The following is a 25,568-nucleotide window of genomic DNA, read 5'->3' on the forward strand; positions in this document are numbered from 1 at the left end:
CCCTCCCTCCTCCCGCTCCCCCTCCCCCAGACACTGCCGCGGCCGCCGCAGGAGCCCGGAGCTCCAGCCGCCCAGCGACTCCCCTCCCCCTCCCCCAGCCCCGCCCCGCCCCAACCCGGGGCTCCGAGCTGGAGCTGAGTCTGCGCCTGGGGGTGAGTACGAGACCCTACCCCAGCCCCCTCTCTTTTCTTTGAGGATCCCACCACCACCCAAAGAAAAACCCCGGTCTCAGCTGCGCGTCCCCTCCCTTCAACCTCCTGCGGGACCCAGAGGTGCCCGGGCCCGCGGGACCAGTGGTGCCGCGCGCTGCCCCCAACCCCGCACCGTCCTAAGCCTATCATGTGAGTGCTCCAACCCCTGCCGGGGGTCCAGAGGTACACCTACCTCTGTCCCCACCCCTCGAGAGATCCGACGGGTGGGACCCCCGGGGACCCCCGCCCCCGGCCCCCGGCCCCCTAGCGCCACTCTTCTCCCACCTGCCCGGTCCAGGTGCGCGTCCCCTCCGCGGTTCCAGCAGCGCCCCATCAGCCCGCCGCCGCTGTGAGGAATCTGCCGCCCCCGCCCCCGAGTTTTGAATTCCAGGGTCTCCAGGTCCAATGTCCTCGGTGTCTTTTATCTTTTCTCCTGCTCCAGGGGCCGAGTACCCCAGAAGCCGGCCCGGGGCAGGGGTTCGGGCTTCGGCAAGGGCAAGGTTTGCGAGGCCGGCCGCTGCCCCCGGTCCGTCTGGGGACTGGTCGGAGGACTGGGGAGGCGACTGGCCCCGGGAGTGTGTCCTCTCCTTGCGCCCCACACAGTACAGTTCATTCATGAGCCGCCCGGGCCTGCGTTGGAGGGTGCGGTGGGGAAAGGATTCGGACTCGGAACCGGAGTGGGGCAAAGGCCCTGTTGGGGGGAGAGGGGGCTGTGTGCTTTGTCCCTCCTGGCCTGCTGGACCACCTAGGGAGGACAGTCCCAAAGCTTTGGCGCCTTCTTCCCCAGAAGAGGAGGACGCTTGGGAAGTGGAGAGGAGAGGTCAGAGGGGCCGGCTGCCCTTGGGGCTCTGTGCTGCTTCCTGCCTGGGTCCCCTGGGTGGAGGTCTGGCCGCTCAGCACTCCACTTTCCTGGAGCGGGGGCGGCGCACAGGCGGGAGGGCCAGGACTTCTGTACCCAATACTACTCTCTAGCCTCTCCCTGGGTCTGCAGCAGCCCAGGAAGAGTGAGGCCGCCCTAGCCCCTCCTGAGGAGGGGCCCCCAGACCTGCCTCCCAGGAACATGTGAGGAGGGGAGTGACAGTGTCTGTCAGGCTTCCAGTGGGGGGCTGGGGGGTGGGGTGCTGGCAGCATGACTGTCCTCCAGGGTACCAGAGGGTCCAGGCCCTGGCATGCCCCAGGTGGCACATGCTGGGGCCTGCTGTTGGCTCACCCAGTTGGGTCTTGGCCTATGGGTGGGTGGGTAGGGATGTGTCAAGGCAGAAGGCAGGTGGTGAGTAGCTAACAATCCCCTTTTGGACACCCTACAAGTTCCCTCCAATTACAACAGTTTTGAAGACCTGGGTTCAAATTCCAGCTCTGCCATTCTTTAGCTGTGCGACCTTGACAAGTTACTTAACTTGTCTGAACCTTAGTGTCAGTTAAAAAGTATGTTTACTACCATCTCCTTACGAGATTACTCATGGGCATCAAACTAGATAGTACAGGTAAAGAGCCTGGCACCCTGCCTGGTAGTGGATCAATAAGAGTCCTCTTCCCTGAACTTCTGACCCATCCTGGCATAGCACCACCCTCCCATGCCCCCACCTCCCAGCCTGCTATAGATGGATCAGTTTGTTTGAAGAGTTTGGAAACATTCTCTGCCACTCGGTGGCAGAGTCCTGAAAGCATTGTAAGCCCTTAGGTCTAGACAAGAAGCCCATCCAGACTGAGGGGTTCTAGCATATTAAATTCTGTTTTATTTTGCTTTTTACCAGTTCTCCTTCATTAAACCAACCCCTTTTATTCCACACTTTATTGATAACGGTAGCTAATTTTTTTAGAATCCATTTGTACCTTGAACTGTATTAAGAGCTTTACCTAAATCATCTTGTTTAATCCTCAAAACAACCACATGATTGAATTATTATCCCCATTTACAGACGAAGGAACTGAGGCCCAGGGTGGTGAGGTAGTGTCGCCAGGTCAGAAGCCAGATCTGTCTCATCCTAGAGCCTGTACTCTTAACCACCAGGCTCTGTTGCTGGTCCCCTACACCTATCTCAGAACCTGAAATCACAAACCCAGGGTGGAAGGTCTGGGAGCTAGAAGCAAGAGGGAAGGCAAACAGGTAGAAATAGGATGTGGCATTTCTCCAGAGCTGTAGCTGGCAACCCCCAGCCCCCAACCCCCAGCATCCTGATGGAAGTGGCTCCTCTGTTGGCTGAGGCCGAAAAGTGCGGTGGTTAAAAGCATGGGCTTGAGCCAGGTTGCCTAGGTCCATACCCAGATCTATCACAGACTAGCTGTGTGCCATTGAGCAGGTGATGTACGCTCTCTGTACCTCAGTGTCCTCCTAGGGTTGTGATAGCGAGTAAACAAGATAACATTTGTAAAGCACTTTGAACAGTGCCTGGCACAAAATACGAGTTAAATAGGTATTTGATAAATGCATTCTTTTCCTACCACTTTTATCCCCATTTGTGGATACATTTTTGCCCATCTCTCTTAATAGAGCATTAATACCTCTTTGTTACATATTGAAAGACTGAGGCCCAGGTTACATAGTAACAGAACTAGCCTCCATCTTCATCTCCTCCCAACAGACCACACTGCCTTCCTATGATCCCAAGCCCTAAATTAAATCTTTCCTAGTAACTCTTTAAGAAAAAAACTTTTAGTTTATAGCTCCCTCCCCACCCCACCCCCACCATGCAAACACTTCTTGATGATAAAGTAACCATCAGTTAGCTAGAAATAAAATCCCCCATCACTTTCCCTGCACACTTCCAGCTAAAGCCTCAGTGTCAGGCTAGAGAAATTCTGGGATACCACTGCTCAGGCAACCCTGTGGAGTGGATAAACTGCCCCTCCCTCCCCCAAACATTCTGCCTCAGTCTCTTCCCTTCTCTCATCTGCTCTCAGTGAAGGCTTTGAGAGCAGCTGCTCTGGGTGAAATTGAGCCCAGCAACCCCGCCTCCACAATTAAGAGCTTGGAGTACCCTGTCAGCAAGCCGAGCCACCAGCCCTGGCTCCACCCTTTCCTGCCCTGTGACCTCCCTGTGAGTGGCTTCTCCACCCCGGTCCCTGCTTCCTGCCCTGTCAAATGGGGAGGGTGCCCTGCCTTCCTGTTGGTGCAGGTGGGAAGAGCAGTGCAGTTGCAGAGGGGAGAGTGCTTTGTGACTGTAAAGAGGGAGGCAGCAGATGGACCTGGTGACTTCAGTTACTAAGCACGTACCTGGACCCTCACCTACTCTACTGGGTCCCCTTATGTAGGAGCTCCCAGACTGTTCCACCCTCCTTGGAGTGGAGAGGATAGAATGGAGGGGGGATGCTGCTCCAGGAGTTTGTACCCATTACATTCTGGCCTGGTGGAGCCTTGGAGTTTTGGAAACAGGCAAGGAGTGGGTATGGGCTGGATCAATTTCTGGAGTGCATTAGAGTTGGGACTTAACGGAGGGGGGACTTGTGTAGAGGGCCCCCAATTACCACAGCAAGATACCTATACCTACCTTTAACCTTTCCTGGTGCACCTTATGTTTACATACCCAGGCTCCCAGACACACCCACATACACACCCCCACTTAGAGACCAACGACTCTCTTCATTTCCGTGGACTGCCATGTCGTCACCCAGCTCCCCACCTCTCACCCCACACACACACAGATACACATATCTACACAAGTTTAAACACCTAAACACACACATTCTCACAGAGCTGTGGTGTTCTCTAGCCAGAGAACACATAATGAGTGTTCGTGAAGCTTCTGTGGTCTGCAGAGTCCTGTTCTAGGCGCATCAGAAAAGCATCAAGGTACCCTGAAAAGTGTTAAAGCTTTAGAAAGAAGTTGACCTAGGTTTGATCCCCAGGTCCATTATTTTATGAGCAGTGTGACTTTGGGAAACTTACTTAACTTCTCTGAGCCCCATGCCCTCATCTTAAAATGGCAATGACATCCGACTCTGGAGTGTCAATGATTAAATGAAAAATGTATATATTCTTGAAACAGTGGGCGCTCCATACATGGCACCTGCTACAATTACTAAGTTAATGGGTTTTTTTTTTAAGGCAACTTGGGCTGGAAAGGAAGAGGGAGGCATAACACACAGGGCAGTTATTCCCTTAGCCTTCCTAACCCAGAGACTCCCTGGGACCAAGTAAGACACACAGACAACCCCAGCTTCCCTTCCATCTGAGAGCTGGTGCGTCTTGCCCTGCAGTTGAAATTTTAGGAAGAGGCAGGGGAAAATATGGGATTGGTGAGCAGGAGAAACCCTCCAAACCACCCCAGGGGGCTGGGGGACGCTTGCTTTCCAGAGTTACAGTCACCGATTCTAGGTTTGTTGTTCTCTGTCTTTGCCTGGTTTCCTTTCTTCCCTGGGGACTCCCCACACACACACCTACAAGGCAGAGCTTCAGTGTTGTCAGCAGAAGGGGCCCCCAGGGGCCCTCCAGTAGGATGGGGGTGGGGCAGTGGTGCCACAGCCACACTTCTCCTCCACCCCAGGAGCCTCCCCAGAACCGGGCTCAGCTCGGTCCCCAGACACTTGCAGAACCCAGGCATCCAGGCTGGCTGCCCCTTTCCTCCTCCTCCCTACCCATCCACCAGACCCTAGAGGGCTGGACAACCAGACAGTGGCAGGGAACCAGGCCGGAGGACACTACCCTGGCTGCAGGGGACTTGGGCCAGGTGAGAGGCCCCCACCCACTCTCCCTTCCTTTGCCAATGGAAAAGCTTGCTGCAGGGCATGGCATTCCCAGCCTGCCCTGCTCCAGGGGCAGGAGCAGGGCACTCTGGGAGTTGTAGTCCTCACCACTCAGGTGCAAAGAAAATTGATAAGAGGTGAGGAGGCTGGAGGGGGGGAAAGGTGTAGTTTCTGCCGTGGCCCAGGAAAAAGAATGAGGGTAAACAGGTATAGCTGGGGTGAGTGAGGCAGGTCACACAAACCCAGAAGTCCTGCTTTTTTTTTTTAATCTCTCAGAGATTACTTTTTAAAATCAATTTATTTGTTTATTTTTGGCTGCATTGGGTCTTCGTTGCTGTGCACAGGCTTCCTCTAGTTGCAGCGAGCGGGGGCTACTCTTCATTGCGGTGTGTGCACTTCTCATTGCGGTGGCTTCTCTTGTTGCGGAGCACGGGCTCTAGGCATGCGGACTTCAGTAGTTGTGGTGAGGGGGCTCAGTAGTTGTGGTGAGGGGGCTCAGTAGTTGTGGCTCGCGGGCTCTAGAGCGCAGGCTCAGTAGTTGTGGTGCACGGGCTTAGTTGCTCACAGCATGTGGGATGTTCCCGGACCAGGGCTCGAACCCGTGTCCCCTGCATTGGCAGGAGGATTCTCAACCACTGCGCCACCAGGGAAGCCCCAGAAATCCTGCTTTTTAATGGACCTCCCACTCTGACTCCATCCTCAGACCCCTACTCTGAGGACAGAGGGACAACTCTAAAGCTGAACATCTTATTTTGAAGCCAATGATATTGGGAAGGTGATTAACAGAGTTGAAAACTGAACAAATGAAACCATGCCATTTTTCTAATAGGGGTAGAAAGAAAAGATCAAGATTAGGTAACTGGCTCCTGACCCATCCTCCTCTGGCCTAGAGACCCCTCCACTTAGACCTAAGAACCCTCCCCATCTTCCCTCAGGCTCAGCTCTGCCCCCTGCCTGAGACAGAGACAGAGACAGAGACAGAGGCAGAGGGTTTGTGTTGGGAAAGAGAGAGAGAGAGGGAGGGAGAGGCAATGTGTGTGTATGGAGGTGGTAGGAGGTAAATGCTAGAGACTCACAGACAGCTTCCAGCTTAGAAAAACCAGTCTCCCTAGTCCAGACCCGAGCCAAGTTCTCTAGATCCAGGGTGGGGTTGCATCCCGAGAGCCAGTGAAGGTAAATCCATGTGACTCAACCCTCCCCTCCCCAGGCCCTTATCTCCAGAGGCCACAGCTTCCACCCACCCAGGCAGCCCGGGGATCTGCCCTCACTGTCCCCTGCCCACGCCCATCCTGCCGGAGCCATGAACAGAACCGTGAGGGGGACAGGGGCCGAGCCCAGCTGACTGCTCTGCCCTCTTCCCAGGAGGACCATGCGGCAGTAGCAGCCATGCTGCCCTTCCTGCTGGCCACACTGGGCACCACAGCCCTCAACAACAGCAATCCCAAGGACTACTGCTACAGTGCCCGCATCCGCAGCACCGTCCTGCAGGGCCTGCCGTTCGGGGGCGTCCCCACCGTGCTGGCTCTGGATTTCATGTGCTTCCTTGTGAGTGCCCACATGCCACCCTCCACCCTTGGCACTCACACCCTGTACATAGCTGGCCAACATCTGCAACTCTAACCACTCTCCCACCTGCCCCTGACTCTCCAGGCATGACTGCAGGAGGGAATGCCCATCACCCAGCCCAAGCCTAGCCTCTGACCATTCACCCCAGCCAGAGTCATCCCTTTCTAAGACAAAAATTCTGCCCCTCTGCCCTGCCGTCCTGGCTAGTCCAGGGGGTGAACGACCTCTCCTCCTGCCAACCACCCTCTCCTTCCTCAGGCACTGCTGTTCTTGTTCTCTATCCTCCGGAAGGTGGCCTGGGACTATGGGCGGCTGGCCTTGGTGACAGATGCAGACAGGTAAGGCTCCGGGACCCGCCCCTACCCCTACACGCAGGCTTGCGTGTGCACGCACATGCGCACACAACACACGTGCACCCACACATCTCGTCCACACTCCTCGGGGATAGGAGAAGAGCCAGCCCGTTCTCATCCTCTTTGGAGGGGGGATGAAGAGGGACTGGTCCCCGAGCGGGCGTGGGGGCATGAGGGCCCACAGCTGGGCCTTTGTCCCTTGCCAGTCCCTGGAGACCCACCCCTGCCCCCACTAACTCTGTCTGTTCTCTGTCCCCAGGCACCAGCGGCAGGAGAGGGACCGAGTGGAACAGGAATAGTATGTGGGGCAGCAGCCCCCTCATCCCCACTAAACCAGCTTTCCCTTTTCTTCTCTTTCATGCTTCTCTTCTCTTCCTGCCACGTTGCCGGTTTCTCTTTTCAGCTTTCTCCTCTGCAGGCTCATGTTCGGATTAACACAGGTGGTGTGCTTTGCAGAGCAGGGGGCTCCCCAGCTTGTCTCTGCCACACTCCCCCATCTCTCCCTCCGGCCCCCAGCCTTGGAGAAAACCCCCCCCATGTGCCCCATACACGCAGGCCTCAGCAGTCCCGGTTCGCTGGGGTGGAGGAGCCATCCTCCCGAGAGCCCACAGTATAGTCATCCTGTTGGTTGCAGAGACAAGATTGGGTGTCTCCAGTGGCTTCTCACCCCCTAACAGCTAGTTCTTCCTATTCCAGGGTTCCCTGCTCACTTCTGAAGGCCTGGGAGGGGGGCTGCCAGAGAAGCTCAGAGTCTGGCCTTCTGTGTCCATCACCGTCTCTGTCTATAGGCCTGGCATTGGAGTTTCAGCAGCGGCTGGGGTCAGGGAACAGGGAGGGTGGAGGACACCCCCCCAGCCCCTCTAGGGCTCTCCTGGCCCAGCCTGGCCTTCACCACACGCCCTCCACTGCCCTGTGCCCGGTGTGGGCTCTTCTCCCCCATCCCCCACTGGTCAGCTCCGGAACTGCAGGGCCAGCTCACATTCTTCCTTCAACCTCCACGGGGTGCTGATGAACACGACCCCCTCCCTTCACCCCCATGCCCTGCATCAGTGCCCCCCAGGTCCCCCGGGTCCCCTGAAGGGAAGGGGCGGGTTTAAGGGAGGCAGGGAGAGAGCAGTCACTCATCCCTGCTTCTGCCTCTGCGCTTTCTGTGCCTTGTCGGGACCCTGGAACTCTGGAGTGGAAGCCCACCCACTTCACCTGGCTCCCCAGGGACTCGGACTCACCAGCTCTCTGATCTCTCGTCTCCCCACCCCCAGTGTGGCCTCAGCTATGCACGGGGACAGTCATGACCGGTATGAGCGTCTCACGTCTGTCTCCAGCTCCGTCGACTTTGACCAAAGAGACAATGTGAGTGCCCTCCCCCCAACTTCTTATCACCCCCTCCTCCAGGGCAGGTGGGCTCAGCAGCCTGTAGCTTCCAGTGTTATGGAGTCAAGGGCCTATGGAGTGTGGCCTTTTCCTCAGCAAGCGTAATGCTTGTCTGAGAGCCACGGGGTAGCCCCTGGACCCAGAACTCCTGGCTCTGTCTTCTATGGCAGCCTCCAAACCAGCATAGGTTGAACATCTGTGATTTCTAAATGTCATTTGCCATGATAGAGTTCTGTGCCCGCCTCCAGTGATCAATGCTAAGGACGACTTTTTTCTTAGATGTGGTTCTAGAAGTAATAATGAGCCTTCCAGGCCCACCTAGCAAAACACACAATCCATTGTGCTGCTCAGAGGTTGCAGGCTGGCAGCCCCTAGCTGCCTGGGGCCAGCTGACCTGCCTGCAGATTGGAGCTGAGGGGCAGGGGCCCCTGTAGACAAGGCATGTGCTTGGTGATGCAAGGGGACCCCAGACCCCTTTCAGGTCAGACACCACACTCTGACATTACCTGCCTGGCCCTCTGTCATTCTGCCGGGGTCAGAACTCTAATCCTGGTCAGAACTCTAATCCTCAGGCCCTAGGGTGGCACTGATCAGTCCAGCTTAGGCTGTGGGCCCTGGGGGCGGCAGCTCCTGTAGCCGCTATAGCAAAAGAGGCCTGTCAGCTTCCTGAGTTGGACTCATATTGGTAAGTGGCAAAGCAAAGCTATCACCCCTGCCAGCCAGAGGTGTTCAGATGATCCCCTGCCAGCCAGAGGTGTCCAGATGATCCCCAGACTCAGGTGATGTTGGCAACAGGTAGCACAGTCCTGCATCTTAGCTGGAGGGCACCTCTCTCCCTCATCCCGTGTTATGTCTGTACCTCCTCCCGGTAGGAAGTTGGGGGAGGGTCTCTCTGTCCAGCCCTGCCCCACGTATCCCCACTTTGCCCTGAGTGGGGTCTCTGTCTGAAGACAAGCCTTGGGGCTTGAGAGCAGGAGATTGCAGCTCACAGTGACCCTGGGTTGGTCCCTCTGGGGCATCCTGGAAGGTAGGTGCAGGACCTTGGGCAGCATGGCCCACCGCTCTGCTCTTGGCAGCCACGTTGCAAACTCTCCGTGTTAGCTGCAGGCCTGAGCTCCCTTCCTAGAGCCCTGAACCCCACCCATCCCCACCCTGGCCCACACAACTTCAGGACTTTCTCCAGTTCTGCTGCCCCCTTGGGTGTTTGTGGGGATCTGCACTCTGGGCACGAGGGTCCGCCGATGACCCCCTTTGGCCTTGGTCCTTTTTCTTCTCTGAGGGCTGGCACCTTTCCTGTCCCCTTCTCTGGGGATGAGCTAGTTTCTGTGGGGACTGTGGGAGCTGTAACAGGTGAGCCACAGCCTGCAGGTGGGTACGAGGTCGGGGTTGGGTGGAGGGCAGACTTGAGGGGGAAGGGAGGCTCGGGCTGGTGGGGTGAGGACTCTAGCCGATAGCCCTCTGTCCCCGCAGGGTTTCTGTTCCTGGCTGACAGCCATCTTCAGGATAAAGTAAGTGAACGGTCTTCAGGCTCTAAAGAAAGAAAGAAACAGAGAGAAACTTCAGACCTGTCATCTCCCTACGAAGTCCAGAGACCAGCAGCTTTGAGGGCCTTAGCACTCCTAGCCAGCCCAGCACCTTCCTCCCTGCTCCAGGCAGCCAGGCCCCTGCTGTTCCTCCAAGCCGGCCTCACTTTACCCCCCGACAGTCTCCTGTGCACCCCCCTGCCTGGGGTCCCGCTCTGCCCTCAGCTCTCCCCGCCCCTGCCACCCCATGAGAGCAGGGGCTCACGCCACCACCTCAGAGCCTCGGGCAGCTAGCGGGTGGGGGCGTCAGGTAGGCTGGGAGCAGCCAGCCAGCAGCAGGCAGGAGCCAAGATCTGGCAGGCAGAAGTGAGGAGATGGAGCCAGAGTGCGGCAGGCAGGCAGTGAGCCCTGAAGGAGGCAGGAAGCCCGGACAGGTCAGCACCACCACCGCCCTCGCCCCTGGGCCCCTGGGGCCCCTCCCCAAGTCTAAAGGGCTTCGCCAGCACCCCTAAAGCACCACTGCTTCCCAGACCTCCCTCCTCCCTCCCGCCTCTGCCTCTACCTGCCCCCATCCTCGTCCTCCCTTTCCAGATTATCCTCTTACTTTTCTCCCCATTCCTCACTATTCTTCCTCTCTGCAGTCTTCCTTCTTCTTTTCCTTCTTTCTTTCTCCCCTTCTTTTTCTTTCTTTGCCCCTCATCCCTCTCCTCCTCCCCTATTTTCCCTTTCCCTCCCCTTCTCTCTGCATCCTTCCTTTTTCTCCCCCCACTTCCTTCTCTCTCTTTCCTCCCTCCCCTCCCAGAACATGGGGGACCCAGAGCTCCCCCTTTCAACCCCGTGCTGCTGCCAAACTGGCAGGGGCTAGGGCGGACGTGGGCTGGGGTGGGCAAGGGCAGGCGAGCCAAGCGGCCCCTCTGTTGCCCTGGTCCTCACCGCATCCCTCTGTCCCCGGTGCCTGCAGGGATGACGAGATCCGGGATAAATGTGGCGGCGATGCTGTGCACTACCTGTCCTTCCAGCGACACATCATTGGGCTGCTGGTGGTCGTGGGCGTCCTCTCCGTAGGCATCGTGCTGCCCGTCAACTTCTCAGGGGACCTGCTGGGTCAGTGAGGGCCAGGATGGGCGGGGCGGGGAGAGGAGGGGGCAGGAGAGGATGTGCCCTGACCCCACCGTCGTCCTCTCCCTCCTCCCACCCACCCAGAGAACAATGCCTACAGCTTCGGGAGAACCACCATTGCCAACTTGAAATCAGGGTAAGGGTGGGAAGCTGGTCAGTGAGGCCTGGGTCTGCGGCCAGGGTCTGGGTGGGAACAAGGAGGAGAGGAAAAGGGGAGTGTTCAGGAGAGAGATGCTGAGGCTGCAGAGATGGCTGTGGGTCCCTGAGGGCTTGGGATGGAAACAGAAGGAGCAGGTCCCAGGGGTGGCCAGACAAAGAAGAGCCGTGTGCGACCCCGGGCCAAGGAGGGCTGGCTGGTGATGGTTGGAGGGCGGTAGAGCCAGCAGGTAGGGCATGAAGAGATGACTTCTTGGGGACATTTCAGTTGGAATGGAACAATCTTGGGGTCTAGAGGATGTGGGGTGTGGGGCCCACCTTGGGAGGGGATCAGAAGTGCTCTAGAGGGGCCTTGTACCAGGGTTTAATTAACAGTGGGAGGTTGGGGGTGTCTGAGAGTGTTCCCAACCCCGGTGGCTCCACGCATCCCTCTGCCCGCCAGGAACAACCTGCTCTGGCTGCACACCTCCTTCGCCTTCCTGTACCTGCTGCTCACCGTCTACAGCATGCGCAGACACACCTCCAAGATGCGCTACAAGGAGGACGACCTGGTGAGTGGAGCCGAGCCCAGGTCCGCGCCCAAGCCCAGCCCCTCCCCTTCCCTCCAGGCCTCTCCTGCCCGAGTCCTAAGGGGTATCGGCTCCAGGTGAGGCCAGCTGGCTTTGAATCCTGGCTCAGCAGCTCAGGATTCCTCCACCCCACCATCCTGCCAGTTAAGTTACCTCTCCCGGCCTCAGTTTCCTCATCCGTGAAATGAGAGAACAGTCCCTCTCCCGACGTAGGTGGGGGGTGAGGTGAGGCCGTGCATGGAAGGCACCGGGGCAGGAAATATCTGCAGTGGATATTACGGGAGTGATTGTCCCTCTCCTTCAATATTCACTCCCCAAACCAGTACTGAATGCCCACTGCATGCCACCCACTGTGCTGGGGCCTCACAGCCTGAGGATCTGAGAGTAGAACCCCCTCTTCCCACTGTGTAACCCCTCAGGGAGCAAGGGGCCTGGGGCTCTCACTCTGTTCACTGCCTGATTTCTATCAGAAACACTCCCCCTGCTTTCCCTGGGCCTGGCTTCTCCCAAGGCCTCCTCCTACTCCTGTCTGCTCCTCTCTGCTCACCTATTCCCCACCCCTCCCTGCATTCTCCCGGATCGGAGCCTCAGGAAGGCCAACCTGCCCCGTCTCACCCCAGGTGAAGCGGACTCTCTTCATCAACGGAATCTCCAAATATGCAGAGTCAGAGAAGATCAAGAAGCATTTTGAGTGAGTAGCTCCTCCACCCCCATCCCTAGGACCTGTGGACCCTTCTTCGCTTTCCATCTCCAAGAGCATCCTCACACGCCTCTCTCTTGGGGGGGTCAAGGGCTGCAGTGAGGGGTGGAGGTTAGGCTAAGGAAGAATTCTCTGACTCCAGGGCGGTCTAGCACTTGGGCTGGACTTCAGAGCCCTCAAAGAGCAGGAGAAATACTTGAAAAATGAGTCCCCTGGGCCTCTCCTCCTGGCTTGAACAGGGTCATGGATTGTCGACCCCAGGTCCACGGGCCCTTGGGGTGTGTGGCTGTCTCAGAATTGTGCGTGGCATTCCAGAGCTTGTGTGCAGACTAGCAGGGAGAAGCTCCTCGGCTTTCAGTGGATCCTCAGGGAGCCCAGGAGAGCCTGGACTGCATGTTCTCCAAGACACTTTTTAGCTGGAAGTCTGTCTTAGTGATGGGGTGGATATACACCTCCAGGTGGCCAGAACAGTCTGTGTACAGGATTAGGGATCCTATCACACATCCATCTGTCCATTCAGCAAACGTTCTCAGGTGCTGTTGAGGTCACTGTGATGGCCTAGGGACTATAAAAATGAATACGAGACCGTCAGGCTCTCGGGGGTTTGCAATGCAGAGGCCAGCTTTAGGGGCCAGTCCAGGGGCTGCTCAGGGATTGGTCTGGGGTCAGTATTAGGAGTTGTCCAGTGGTTCTGATTAGAGACATTGGTGGTCTGGATCAGGGCTCCGTCTCTGGTCAGGATCAGGATTTAGTGAGGTCTGGATGAGAAGTCATTAGTCATCCTAGATCAGGACTGGATTGGGGTTGGATTCCAGGCTCCTGTATTACAGGAGAAGGACTGGTTTGTGACAGGCATTTGTGGGTGAATACTCTTTCGTTCAACATGCATTTATTGGTCACCTTCTGTGTGCCAGGCATAAATCAATTAGAAACAAGTCCTACCCTCATACAGTTTATAGAACAGCAGCCAAAATTAGATCATCAGTCATTGGTCAGTGTGAGAAAATGATTTGGAGTCCCATCTGGGGTTCAAGCGGTGCTCAGCATTAGGGGGCAGGCTGGGTCAGGATAAAGGACAGTGTGTGCTGAGAATTAGGTGACATCTTAATGTTACCATTCAAGTGGCATCAGCCGTCAGCTTGTACAGACAAGTCCTTTACTAACAGGGATCCTTTGAGCACCTGCTATGTGCCTGCACTGGGGCAGGAGTTTGGTGATATGGCAGGAAACAGAGAAAAAGCCCCTGCCCTCATCTGCTTACATTCTAGTGGGGCGAGGCAGTTAGCAAAGAAATGAACTAGTCAAGTAGGCGTAGGTGCTAAGAAGAAAACCAAAGCAGGGAGAGGAACAGGGTGAGCAGGGTCAGGGAGGGTTGCAGTTTCCGATGGGGTGGGCGGCAGGGGTTCTGGCAGGGTGAGGTTAGAGCAGAGCCCTGAGTGCAGTGAGGGAGTGAACCCTGTGAGTCAAGCATCCATTGATCCAGTACACTGTTTATTGTACACTTACTATGTGCTTCATCCCAGGGAGACAAAGAAGAGCCAGACTTGATCGGTGGGGAGCTCACTGTCCAAGTTGTCTGTTTCAGGGGTCAGTGGGTGATTTTGTTTAGGAAACAGTCTGATTAAAAATAGCAGTCAGCCTATGAGCAGGGGTTGGGGAGACTGCAGTCCTAACTGGAGTTTTTAGGATCGGTACGGTGAGCATTATGGAACAGCCATTTCATTGACCCGTTCATTCCACAGCACAGTGGGTATTTACTGAGCACCTACTATGTGCAGGCTGTTGGCCCAGGCCTGGGTATATGGTGCTGAGCAGGAGGCAGCCCTTGTCCTCATGGAGCCCCTGGCTAGCTGTCAGCATCAGGCAGGGTCTGGGGTCCAGGTCTGCAGTCTGTGTGGGTTGGAGGACTGACCCAGCACAATCAGGGTTATCCTGTGTACAAAATCAGGGAACCTGTGTGGTGGGGATTAGGGGATTAGAGATTAGTCGGGTGAAAATGAGAGCTCAGCCTGCCACAGGGCTAAAGGCCCTTCCAAAGAGGAACCCTAAAATGGTTTGAGTAATAGCAGTGTCTGGGGAAAAGTCTGAAGCCTCCTGGGAAGTGCTTTTCAAGGACCCCATCCCAGATTTAAGTTTCCAAATTCTCATGGGTTTGGTCCATCTTGTTACTTTAGAAGCATGTCTCCTGAATCTTTAACACTTGGTATTTCCTCTTTAAAAATTAAAAAAAAAGAAAGAAAGAAAGAAAGAAAAAGCCAGGGACTCAGTTTAGATTAGGGATTAGGATCAAGGAGCCCTGTGTGATCAGGATGAAAAAGGAAGTGCTCCTCCACTTAGCCTGCAAGCATCACTCGAGCCCTGCCAGGTACCAGGCACTGAGAGTCTATCTGGTCAGTCTTAAGTCAAGGTGGGGTCAATCTCGGGTCAGGATTTGAGGGTCAGTATTGGGTCTGGGTTATGGATCAGTTTGGGTCAGGTTAAAGGATCAGTCTCCGGCCAGGGTTAGAGGTCAATCTCAGGTCAGGTTTCAGGATCAACCTCTGGTCGGTCTTGGGCCAGAGATCATTCTGTAGCCCAGGGTTGTGGGTTGGTTGGGGTCAGCTGATGGTCAAGGTTAAGTATTGGACTGTAATCAGGTCTTCTAGGAGCAGGGTTAAGAGAACAACCATACTAGAAACAGTTTCTCTCAACTTAAAGTTCACAGCCCCAGACAAGAATCAGACCACAGCCGTGGTGTCCCCAGCGCCCCATAGGTACACGCTCACGTCTGGGTCCATCCATGCCCCCACCTATGTGTGTACGCTCCCCCAACTCAGATAAGCATGAGGAAGAATTTCAAAGTTTTATTCTCAGAAGCTGTCATTTTTGCAGACTCAGAAAGAGGGAACTTGCATTGGGGCTGTGTGTCTTGAAGGTGATGGGGTCACAGGGGAAAGTTGGGGGCAGGTGGGCAGGCTCCCTGCAGAGGATGATGGTGGACTGTGTTTCAGGGAGGCCTACCCCAACTGCACGGTTCTGGAAGCCCGCCCATGTTACAACGTGGCTCGCCTGATGTTCCTTGATGCAGAGAGGTAATGGGGCTGGGGGCAGGGGCAGGGGCAACACCCGAGGGCCCCCTGCCCATTGTGGAGGGCATCTTGGCTGCCACTCAAGAGCCTGGCTTCCCTTCCAGGTGTTTCCCGGGACATTTGATTTTCCATGCCTCATGGCATGCAGGATCTTAGTTCCCCAACCAGGGATCGAACCCGTGCCCCCTGCAGTGGAAGCGCAGAGTCTTAACCACTGGACGGCCAGGGAATTCCCAAGGGGCATTTGATTTTAATTCACCCCCTGGAATGCCTGTCAGTTCAGCTCTGGAAAGAGCAAGGCCTGGAGGTTAGAGGAAAGGGGCCCACTGTTACCCTTCCTCAGCTACAGTGTGCGAAACTTAGGCCAGACTACAGGAAGAACTTCTGCCCCTCAAGGGATGGTGGGGAGACACTGGGCTGGGGACATGTCTGAACTATGCATCCTAAACAAACCAAAGAGTAAGGTGGCCCCTGTCCTTGGGGAGTGGACTGCATGACCCCCTAGCTGGGCTACCTACCCATCCTCCAGCCAGACCCAGTTGGGCAGTAGGTGACCGGGCACCTGGGTCCCACAGGAAGAAGGCCGAGCGGGGAAAGCTTTACTTCACAAACCTCCAAAGCAAGGACAACGTCCCCACCATGATCAACCCCAAGCCCTGCGGCCACCTCTGCTGCTGTGTGGTACAAGGCTGCGAGCAGGTACAGAGCGTCCTGGCCTCGGCTCAGGCCTCAGCGCCCCCAGACTCCTGATGGGTGAGGGTGGGAGTTGGAAGGTCCCGGGGAGACAGGTCACAGTGAAGATGGATGTACCCCACGGTGGGGCCCGTCCCACATCCCCAGGAACACACACACACACGCACACACATGCACACGCACGCACGCCTTGCACATAAATACCCCAAGGTGAAGAGACTCCCAGAGGAAGCAAAGCTGGGGTGCGGACCGCAAGCAGGTCCCCATCTGTTCCTGGAAGCCCTAGTCCCATTGTTGGGTTTGCCCCCTATCCCTACAGTGACCAAGTTTTCAAACCCTAAATCAGAAGAGGTCAGCCAAGAGGACAGCTTGCTGTATTTACTAGCTCTGTGGCTTTAGGCAAGTTTCTGGACTGCTCCATGCCTCAGTTTCCTCATCTGTAGGACAGAGCTACTTGTACCCACCTCCCAGTGTAGTTGTGAGGATAAGCGAGTGGACGGAGAGCTTAAAGCAGTGCCTGGGCTGCAGTCAGCTCTGGGCAGTGCCCGCTGGGTGCTGCAGGGACCGGCGGCTCTGACCAAGGCCCTGCCTCACCCGCCTGGCAGGTGGAGGCCATTGAGTACTACACGAAGCTGGAGCAGAAGCTGAAGGAGGACTACAAGCGGGAGAAGGAGAAAGTGAACGAGAAGCCTCTCGGCATGGCTTTTGTCACCTTCCACAATGAGACCATCACCGCCATGTGAGCTCCACCCACCCGCCCCGGCCCCTAGGGACTAGCTGGGGCTCCAGGTCCCAGGTAACCGTGCCCCCCTCCCCCCAGCATCCTGAAGGACTTCAACGTGTGTAAGTGCCAGGGCTGCACCTGCCGCGGGGAGCCCCGCTCCTCCTCCTGCAGCGAGTCCCTGCACATCTCCAACTGGACCGTGTCTTACGCCCCTGACCCCCAGAACATCTACTGGTGAGCAAAGGGGGATTGCGGGGTGGCTTCGTGGGGCCGGCGTGGGCTCCAGTGGGGAGAGGGAGGAGAGGGAGGCCCTAGGTGTCGCTGGGGACGGATCAGGCGTCCAGCCCTGGAGTGATGCCTCCGGACCTTCCCAGGGAGCACCTCTCCATCCGTGGCTTCATCTGGTGGCTGCGCTGCCTGGTCATCAATGTTGTCCTCTTCATCCTCCTCTTCTTCCTCACCACCCCGGCCATCATCATCACCACCATGGACAAGTTCAATGTCACCAAGCCCGTGGAGTACCTCAATGTAAGGCCCACACCCCAACCCTCCACACTGTGTCCCCAAACGCAGATACCAGGCCCCAAATCCCTCCTGGCAGTGGCAGGCGGGGAGTGGACCACATGCCCTCCAGTCCAGCTCCTGTTCCGCTTTTCTAGCCCAGCCCCGCTAAGTAGGTCCCACATGACCATGGGCTGCAAACCCCTCTGTGCACTTCCCTCGGGCTCCCTGCCACCTTCCCCCTAGGAGAGGCCTCCCTTGGGTTTACACACGCCTAGAGGGGCTCTGAGGGAAGAGAGAGCCTGGGCCATTCCAAACTGATCATGTGACCTTGAACAAGGTCCTTCTCCAAATCCCTCTGTCTCTCCAACCAAAGAGTGAAGGGTCAGACCAGACCCTTGGCTTCCAAACTTGGATTCTGATGGCCTTCATCAAAAGGAATCTTACATGAAACCCAATGTAAGAAAGCGAGGTCGCTCAGATGGCAATGAGTGTGGGGGCATTTCTGCTGCTCTCCCCTCACCTCTTTTGCAAACCTCCTTGGAACCTCAAAGTTCATGAGAAGGCACTTTGAAAATCACTGAGTGATGATAGCATAATAGATAAGACCCAGGCTGCCTGGGTTCAAATCCCCCCCACCCACTGCTTACTAGCTAATTTACTGACTCTCATTTTGCTTCAGTTTACTCATCTGTAAAATGGGGTAATATCATTAATGTAAGAATTAATACATGAAAAGTACAGGATCAGTAGGTGTTCCCAGATGCTAACTACTAATATTATTCATGCTGGGATTGTACATATGGCCCTGGCCCCCAGATGTTCTGGACTTCTGACATGAGGCCCTGAGAGCTGGGGGGCCCAGGGCTCACTGGGGAAGGGGGCAGGTAAGCAAAGCAAGCTGGGCCCACTAGACTGCCCCCACCTGACGCATTCTGCCCCCCTCTGCCCTTTGCAGAACCCCATCATCACCCAGTTCTTCCCCACCCTGCTGTTGTGGTGCTTCTCGGCCCTGCTCCCCACCATCGTCTACTACTCTGCCTTCTTTGAAGCCCACTGGACACGGTGAGACACCCCCTACACACACACCACGCCTCACTGTGGTCCTCCTGGGCGCACAGCCTCTGCCCTCAGGCTCCCTGCCCTGGGCAGTCCCAGAGCTGGCAAGGGAGGGATGGTGACCAGCATCCTCACCTTGGGAAGCCCCCCTTCCTTCCCAGGGAACCCTCCTGGGACACCATACGAGCTGGGGGAGCAGGCATGGGGGCTGGCTCATCTGACCTCTGCCCCCCCATGTCCCCCGCCCCAGCTCTGGGGAGAACAGGACCACCATGCACAAGTGCTACACCTTCCTCATCTTCATGGTGCTGCTCCTGCCCTCGCTGGGACTGAGCAGGTGGGTTTCGGAGGAGGGGATGGGAGCTGGGGTCCGGGATTGCTCGAGGGGGAGGGGGAGCTCAGGCTCCCACCTCCTCTACAGAGCCAGGGGCCCCATGTCTGGGGGGATCCCCAGAGCTTGTGGATGGGCCTCCCCCTCCCCTGGTGTTCTGGGCCATTCCAGCTCCCCCACACCTCCCCTCTCCTCTCTTCCCCTCTCCTCTCCTCCCCTTTCCTCTCCTCTCCTCTTCAGCCTGGACCTCTTCTTCCGGTGGCTCTTTGACAAGAAATTCTTGGCTGAGGCAGCTATTCGGTTTGAGTGAGTGACCGGGGTCCCCAGGGAAGGAGACCAGTTGGTGGGGGTGGGTATTCCCCCATGGGATGGTGCAACAAAGCTCCCACCCCTGCAGCGGGGAGGAGGAGGGGGCTTGTATCACAGTCAGGATCATCCCAAAAGTTGCCCCACAGGCTGTCTTGGGTGTATACATGGGATGTCCCGGGGTCTGTGTTGGGAACCTCTCTGGATTCTGAGGTCACCCCCGAGGTGTATTTGGGGCTTTGGGGCCCACACTTGGGGGGTTTCTGTGGTGGGCTTTGGGGCTTGTATCCTGGGACTAACCATGGGAGTCTGGAGCTTCACTCGGGAGGTTTGGAGAGGTCTATAGTGGGATCTTGGTTGTACTGTGGGAGTGACATGGGGGTTCCTAGAGGTATCCCTGAAGGTCTCTGGAGCCACACCTTTGAGTATCTATGGAAGGCTCTTGGGCTCACACCTAAGAGTGCCTATGGGGGACTCTGGGGCTCACACTTTGGGGTGTTTCTGGGGCACAAGTTCTGGGAACACCTCTGAAGTCTCGGGCTGTCATCCAGAGTTGTGACCCTGCAGTTCTCTGGGAATCGCAACTTCCCCAGGAATCCCTTTGAGGGGGTCTTGGGGGACACGAACCTTGGCTGTTTATGTGGGCACCAGCTCTAGGGGTCTTGCTCTAGGCCATCTGTGGTAATCTTGGGCTCACACTTGGGGTGTCATGGGTACTGACAAAGGTCCCTGGGCTTTCCCCTCTGAAGATCTCTGGGGTAGGGTCTCTGGAGCTTGAGTTCTGGAGGTGTCCGAGGCTCATACTCCGGAGGTGACTCTGGGTTAAGTTAAGGTCTAAGGCAGGGAGCCTTCTGGGTATTGCTGGGGCTCCCACCCTTGGGGGTCTTTGGGGTCACGGGAGGGTTGGGGGGAACCTCCGGCATCACACCCTGGACACTGGTGGCCTTAGGGGTCTCAAGCACTCTCTCTGGGGGTCTTTATGGGGCACAAGTTCTAGGGGTGCCTCTGGGCTCACTCACACTGAGGGGGTCTGGGGCTTACTTTGGAGGCATCTGTGGACACTCTGGCGTCTGCCTCTGGGGTTCACACTCAGGGGGCACTGGGACACAGGTGCTTTGAGGGCTGACCTGAAGGGTCCACGTGGAAGAAGGCACGTTGGGGGTGCTGGCACGCTGGCAGTGGGCAGGGGGCCACCGGGTCCCCCAAGGGTGCAGAGCTGGAGCACCCGGTGCCTGCAGGTGCGTGTTCCTGCCGGACAACGGCGCGTTCTTCGTGAACTACGTCATTGCCTCAGCCTTTATCGGCAACGCCATGGACCTGCTGCGCATCCCGGGCCTGCTCATGTATATGATCCGGCTCTGCCTGGCGCGCTCGGCCGCCGAGAGGCGCAACGTGAAGCGGGTAGGGCCACCCGGGGCAGCCGCGGTCCGCACAGCGCCCCCTAGTGGGCCCAACCAGAAACAGTGGCCGCCGTGCTACAGTGTGGGGGCACCCGGGGTGCTGAGACTTGGGCAGCGAGTTCCGTGGCCCTGGGTTACCCGCTTCCCGTCTGGGGCCTCAGTTTTCCCATGTGTACAGTGACAGGTTGACACAGCTAACCCTGAAGGCCCCCGCCAGTTCTGACAGTCTAGTGTTCTGTGATGGGGGTTGGGGGAGGTCTGGGTCTAGACCTAGGGTCCCTCTGCCCTAACCCCACACGAGGGCTCTGGGCATCCCATTCCCAAGCCCACAAGCCTGCCAGCCCCTCGTGCCTCGAAGGCCCCTCCTGATGCCCCATCAGTGTGCCCACCCTGACCTCCGTCTCAGCCACAGCCCCTCTCTCCATCGGCTTCACCCTGCCCTGCCCTGGACATTGGGTTCCTTTTCCCCCTGGCTTCTTTCCTGCCCCCCTCCCACTTCCCACCTGCCCTGAGCCCCTCCAGTCTGCCCCGCCCCTCTCCAAGCTACCCTCCTGCCCATCTCCCCCCCAGCATCAGGCCTACGAGTTCCAGTTTGGCGCAGCCTACGCTTGGATGATGTGCGTCTTCACGGTGGTCATGACCTACAGTATCACCTGCCCCATCATCGTGCCCTTCGGTAGGCACCGCCGCGCCGGGACCTGGGCCCTGCTCGGGGGGACCCAGGACCTCTCCCGCTCCACTCTAGCAAGGCAGGCCACCCGAGTGGACAGGGCCCCGGCTGGGAGACCGGCCCCTCGGGCCTCCCGCCCGGTCCCTGGCTCAGTCTGGGGCTCAGCCAGGTGGGAGGAGGGGAAAAGCCATCTCAGCTCAGGCTGGACTCAGCTGGTGTGCTGGGCCCCTGGGCCAAGTCTCCCCAGCACAGCCACGTTTGCTCACACCAGTGCCTTCACTCAGGTGGATATACTTGGACACACATCGCATGCCCACTGAGGTGTACACACACATACACACACACAGTCCTACACAGAATCTATGGGCACACTTGTACACAGCCCCGTAAACTCAGGAAAGACCTTTGGGTTTCAGCGTGGTCCTTACTACTCATGGAAATACCCTGCTGTAGCTGTACCGTGTGACCTGGGCAAGTCCCTCTTCCTTCTGAAGAAATTTAGCAAAGTTTCTCTTCACCCCAATTATCACCCCCACTGGTGGCCTCTCCTTTCCCCCCACTAACATCCTAACCCCTCACCACCCTCCCTGGTTATTGAAGGCTTCAAACTCCCAAACTAACCACCTTGTCCTCATTTGAAATTTCCCATCCCCTCAACCTCCAGGAAAATGGAACTTACCACCTAATTTATACTCACCTGTTTAAGGGCAGAGATAGGAAGAACGATATGGGTTTTAAGAGGATGCTTGCTGACCCAAACAAATGGATTTCTAATAGTAGAATTCCTAGGGAGGGGCTGCAGAGTGAAGGGGTTGAGGCAGTGGAGGCTGAGGTTCTGTGGTCCTGCGAGGGGCTTGGGGCTCTATTCTCTACTGGGCCTGGGGCAGAAGAAGGGGGACCAGCCCTTCAGTGACCTCAAAAGGCCCAGGACAACCCGTGACAGACACACAAAGGTCCGGCAGCTCGAGGTCAGGGCCCATGTGGCTTCCCCCAGGGCTCATGTACATGCTGCTGAAGCACCTCGTAGACAGGTACAATCTCTACTACGCCTACCTGCCGGCCAAGCTGGACAAGAAGATCCACTCCGGGGCTGTGAACCAGGTGGTGGCTGCGCCCATCCTGTGCCTCTTCTGGCTGCTCTTCTTCTCCACCATGCGCACGGGTGAGGGCCGCCCCCCACCCTCGGGGACTGGGGTGGGCGGTGGGCAGAGGAGACTCCCGCCAGAGTCGAGGCAGAGCAGGCCACGGGAGGCCACGCAGGCCGGGGGTCGCAGGCCCGGGGCCTGGGAGAGGCCCCAGCATGTGCGAGTGTGGGAGTGCGTTCAGAGGATCAAAAGCCCGTGGGACGGGGACCCGGAGGAGAGGTAACGGCCCTTTCTCTGCCCGCCCCGACACCAGGGTTTCTAGCCCCCACGTCCATGTTCACATTCGTGGTCCTGGTCATCACCATCGTCATCTGTCTCTGCCACGTCTGCTTCGGACACTTCAAATACCTCAGTGCCCACAACTACAAGGTGTGGGGCAAGGGGGGCAGGGAGGTGGCCGAGGGCAGAATCTCAGCAGGGTGGGGTTGGGGGATTGGGAGCTGAGGGCAGGGATGCCGAGAGAGAGAGTAGGGTCGTGATGATGGCTGAGGGCCAGGGCATTCCCCCCATTGCTTGACTCGTTCTGGGCCCCTCAAGATTGAGCACACGGAGACAGATACCGTGGACCCCAGAAGCAATGGACGGCCCCCCAGTGCTGCCGCTGTCCCCAAATCTGCGGTGAGTGCCCTGCTCCATGGCCAAGTGTGGGGAAGAGCCTCTGGTGGAGATCCAGCCCCAAAGCTGGGTGTGCCATTAGTCATCCAGAAAGGGAAGCCTGTTCCAGACCCCGGGGCGGTGTTGAGCAGGGGCAGGGAGGGATCTGGCTTCAGCAGCTGGGGGCTGCCCCACCCCGCCCTAGGAAGAGGGTCACCGCCCCTCCCCTCACAGGCCATGAGGTCCTCCCTCACCCCTTCCCCATGAGGGGCAGCTGTCCACCCTCACCCCCACCCTTCTCCCCCTTCAGAAATACATCGCTCAGGTGCTGCAGGACTCAGAAGTTGACGGGGATGGGGATGGGGGTCCTGGGAGCTCAGGGGATGAGCCCCCGTCATCCTCGTCCCAAGATGAGGACATGCTGATGCCGCCTGACGGCCTCACGGACACAGACTTCCAGTCTTGTGAGGACAGCCTCATAGAGAATGAGATTCACCAGTAAGGGGAGGGGGGGCCCTGGAGGCCACGCCCTGCCCCCACCCACCCCGCCCCCCACGGACACTAAAACGCTAATAATTTATTAGATCTAAAGCCCCTTCCTTCCCCATCCCCTGCTTTCATTAAGGTATTTAAACCTGGGGATTTCACCGCTCTCCCCCACCATGGAGGGAGGGAGGGAACCCCCCAACCTCAGTGAGGAGAGCCCCGAGCCGGCCCCGGGGCAAAGAGGGGTGTGGACAGGGTTCCCCCCAGATCAGTGCCCCCCTGGGCTAGTAGTATGATCAGGAAAGGGTTAATAAGAGCCAGGGGGTACTGGCTGGAGACCTGCTGCGGGCAGGTGGATCAAGGGCTGCTCCCCCAGTTCTTACCTCCCTCCCCGCCCCCAAGTCCCCCTGGGATCTAGCACTCCAGGGAAGTAGAGCCTCCAGCCCCTAAGGGGTTGCATGAGAGGGGAGGGGGTGTGGAGCGGGAGGAAGAGTCAGGCCCCAAGCCAGCGGGGGTGACCTGGGGGTGGGGGGTGGGCGTGGCCGACACTGGAAAATGGGGTTTTGCACTGTTGTTTTTTTTTTTTTTTCCTTTAAAATAAAAATGGAAAGAAAAACTCCAAGGCAGGTGTCTGATTTGCACTGCTGCCCTGGACACATGGCTGGCATCCAACCACCCTTCTGTTGGTCTGGAGGACCTGTGAGGTCAGCATCCCCATGTGACCTGGGCAAGAGACTTGTGTGGAGCCTCAGTTTCTCCATCAGGGAGAGGAGAGAGTAGCAGGAGGGGCCTGCTATATTCACAATGCCAGCCTCTCCACCACCCTCCCCCTGCATCCCTGTCACCTCTGCCTCTACCCCCTGCCCTGAGGAAATTGTGGGACCACTCAGAATTAGGAACAGGGACATGGGTGCACACTCTGAACTGCTGAGACCCACACAAATGGGACAGAGATTCAGGGGAGAAAGGCCGTGCAGAGCCACAAGTTCCACACTGGTCCAGGAAGGCTTCCTGGAGGAGGAAGACCCCAGGACAGCTGCTTCCAGAGAGGGACTTTTAGTGGGCTGCTCTGGAGGGGGAGAGGCAAGAAAATAGGGCCACAGTAGTCGACCAAATACTGTCATTATTATTTGTTGTCATTGTTGATGCAATTTATTGAGTGGTTATTATGTGCCTGGGATTACACTAAGTGACTTCTATGCTTTTTAAAGCATTTACTCCTCAGAGCTGGCTGTGAGGTCAGGCGTGGGTTTGCTGTCAGAGTTACATGAGATAATACATGTCTAGTGCTCACTTGGCCCAGTGCCCAGCACATGGTAAACACCCCATCAACGTCAACTGTAATTAATACTATGCTCATTAATAGTACCTACAAAGCAGGTGTGGTTTTCCTCTTTTTATGAGTGAGGACACGGGCTCAGGGAGGGTATGGGGTTTGCCCAAGGATACCGGCCTGGGAGGGATCTTGGAGAGGTTCTCCTGAGGGAGACTGGAGAGGGAGGGACACTGGAGAGGGAGGGTCTCCAGGCCCTCCAGTTCAAGTCTGATCCATCCTCTAACATCCAACTCAAATTCACCTTCTAAGAAATTTCCTGTGACCATTCTAGCCTGCCCTCCAGAGGCCCACAGGGTATACAGCGTGTATAACAGGAGCCAGACGACCTGGGCTCCAGTCCTGGTTCTGCCGCTCACTTGCTGTGCATCCCCAGGGGAGCCACCTCTCCTCTCTGGCCCTGTTTCTGTATCAGTAAACTCAGGGAGCATGACCAGGTGACCCCTAAGGCCTTGGAGCATCCTCCTGCCCACCTGCCACCCACCACCCACTGCAGAAAACAAGAAAGAGAGTCAAAGAACTCCCAGAAGGGAGGGGAGACTCAGAGGAGGTAGAGAAGGAGGAAGAAGCAGGTACCCCAAAGGCCTGCAGACGGTCAGCAAGAAACGGCCAACAGTGGGGACAGCAAACAGAAAAGCCTGATAAAAATTGCCTGGATGTCCTGTGTGTCAGATCCGCAGTCTTGGGAAATGTGGACCCCAGGGGGCAGGCATCCCGAAGTCCCAGGGCTGGAGTTGCTGCCGGGCCAAGGGCAGGGGAACAGAGAGCCAGCCGGTGGATGGGCAGAAATTGGCTGAGTTTCCAGCAGGGAGCACACACAGCAGTCCCCGGAGGCCACAAACAGCAGTCTCACCCTTGATCCCTCCTTCAAACTGTCCTGAGGACCTACTGTGCACCGGTGACACAGTGAAGAGCAAGGCTGCCTCCTGGGCACCCACAACCGAGGGCACGACAAGCCAGACAGAGATGGGAGTGCTCGCTAGGGCCAGCACTGTTCTTAGCACTTTCTATGAGTGAACTACAGGCA

The 25,568-nt window shown here is 57.1% G+C and overlaps 1 protein-coding gene across 1 annotated transcript; it reads left to right on the top strand.

Moving 5' to 3' along the window:
* Positions 1-5: 5 nt before the first annotated feature.
* TMEM63B (transmembrane protein 63B) lies at positions 6-23,714 on the top strand. Its single transcript, XM_081245840.1, has 24 exons — positions 6-152; positions 6,237-6,419; positions 6,699-6,778; positions 7,053-7,091; positions 8,053-8,143; positions 9,635-9,672; positions 10,649-10,791; positions 10,891-10,942; positions 11,405-11,513; positions 12,152-12,222; positions 15,222-15,302; positions 15,875-15,998; positions 16,598-16,731; positions 16,813-16,950; positions 17,091-17,244; positions 18,176-18,282; positions 18,527-18,613; positions 18,848-18,913; positions 20,152-20,314; positions 20,884-20,989; positions 21,978-22,145; positions 22,382-22,497; positions 22,666-22,746; positions 23,033-23,714. Exons 2-24 carry the CDS (start codon positions 6,261-6,263, stop codon positions 23,222-23,224), a joined length of 2,499 nt encoding a protein of 832 aa, XP_081101966.1. The 5' UTR covers positions 6-152; positions 6,237-6,260; the 3' UTR covers positions 23,225-23,714.
* Positions 23,715-25,568: the final 1,854 nt, after the last annotated feature.

This window comes from Mesoplodon bidens, assembly GCF_964165515.1.
Source record: "Mesoplodon bidens genome assembly, chromosome: 10".
Classification (NCBI taxonomy): domain Eukaryota; kingdom Metazoa; phylum Chordata; class Mammalia; order Artiodactyla; family Ziphiidae; genus Mesoplodon; species Mesoplodon bidens.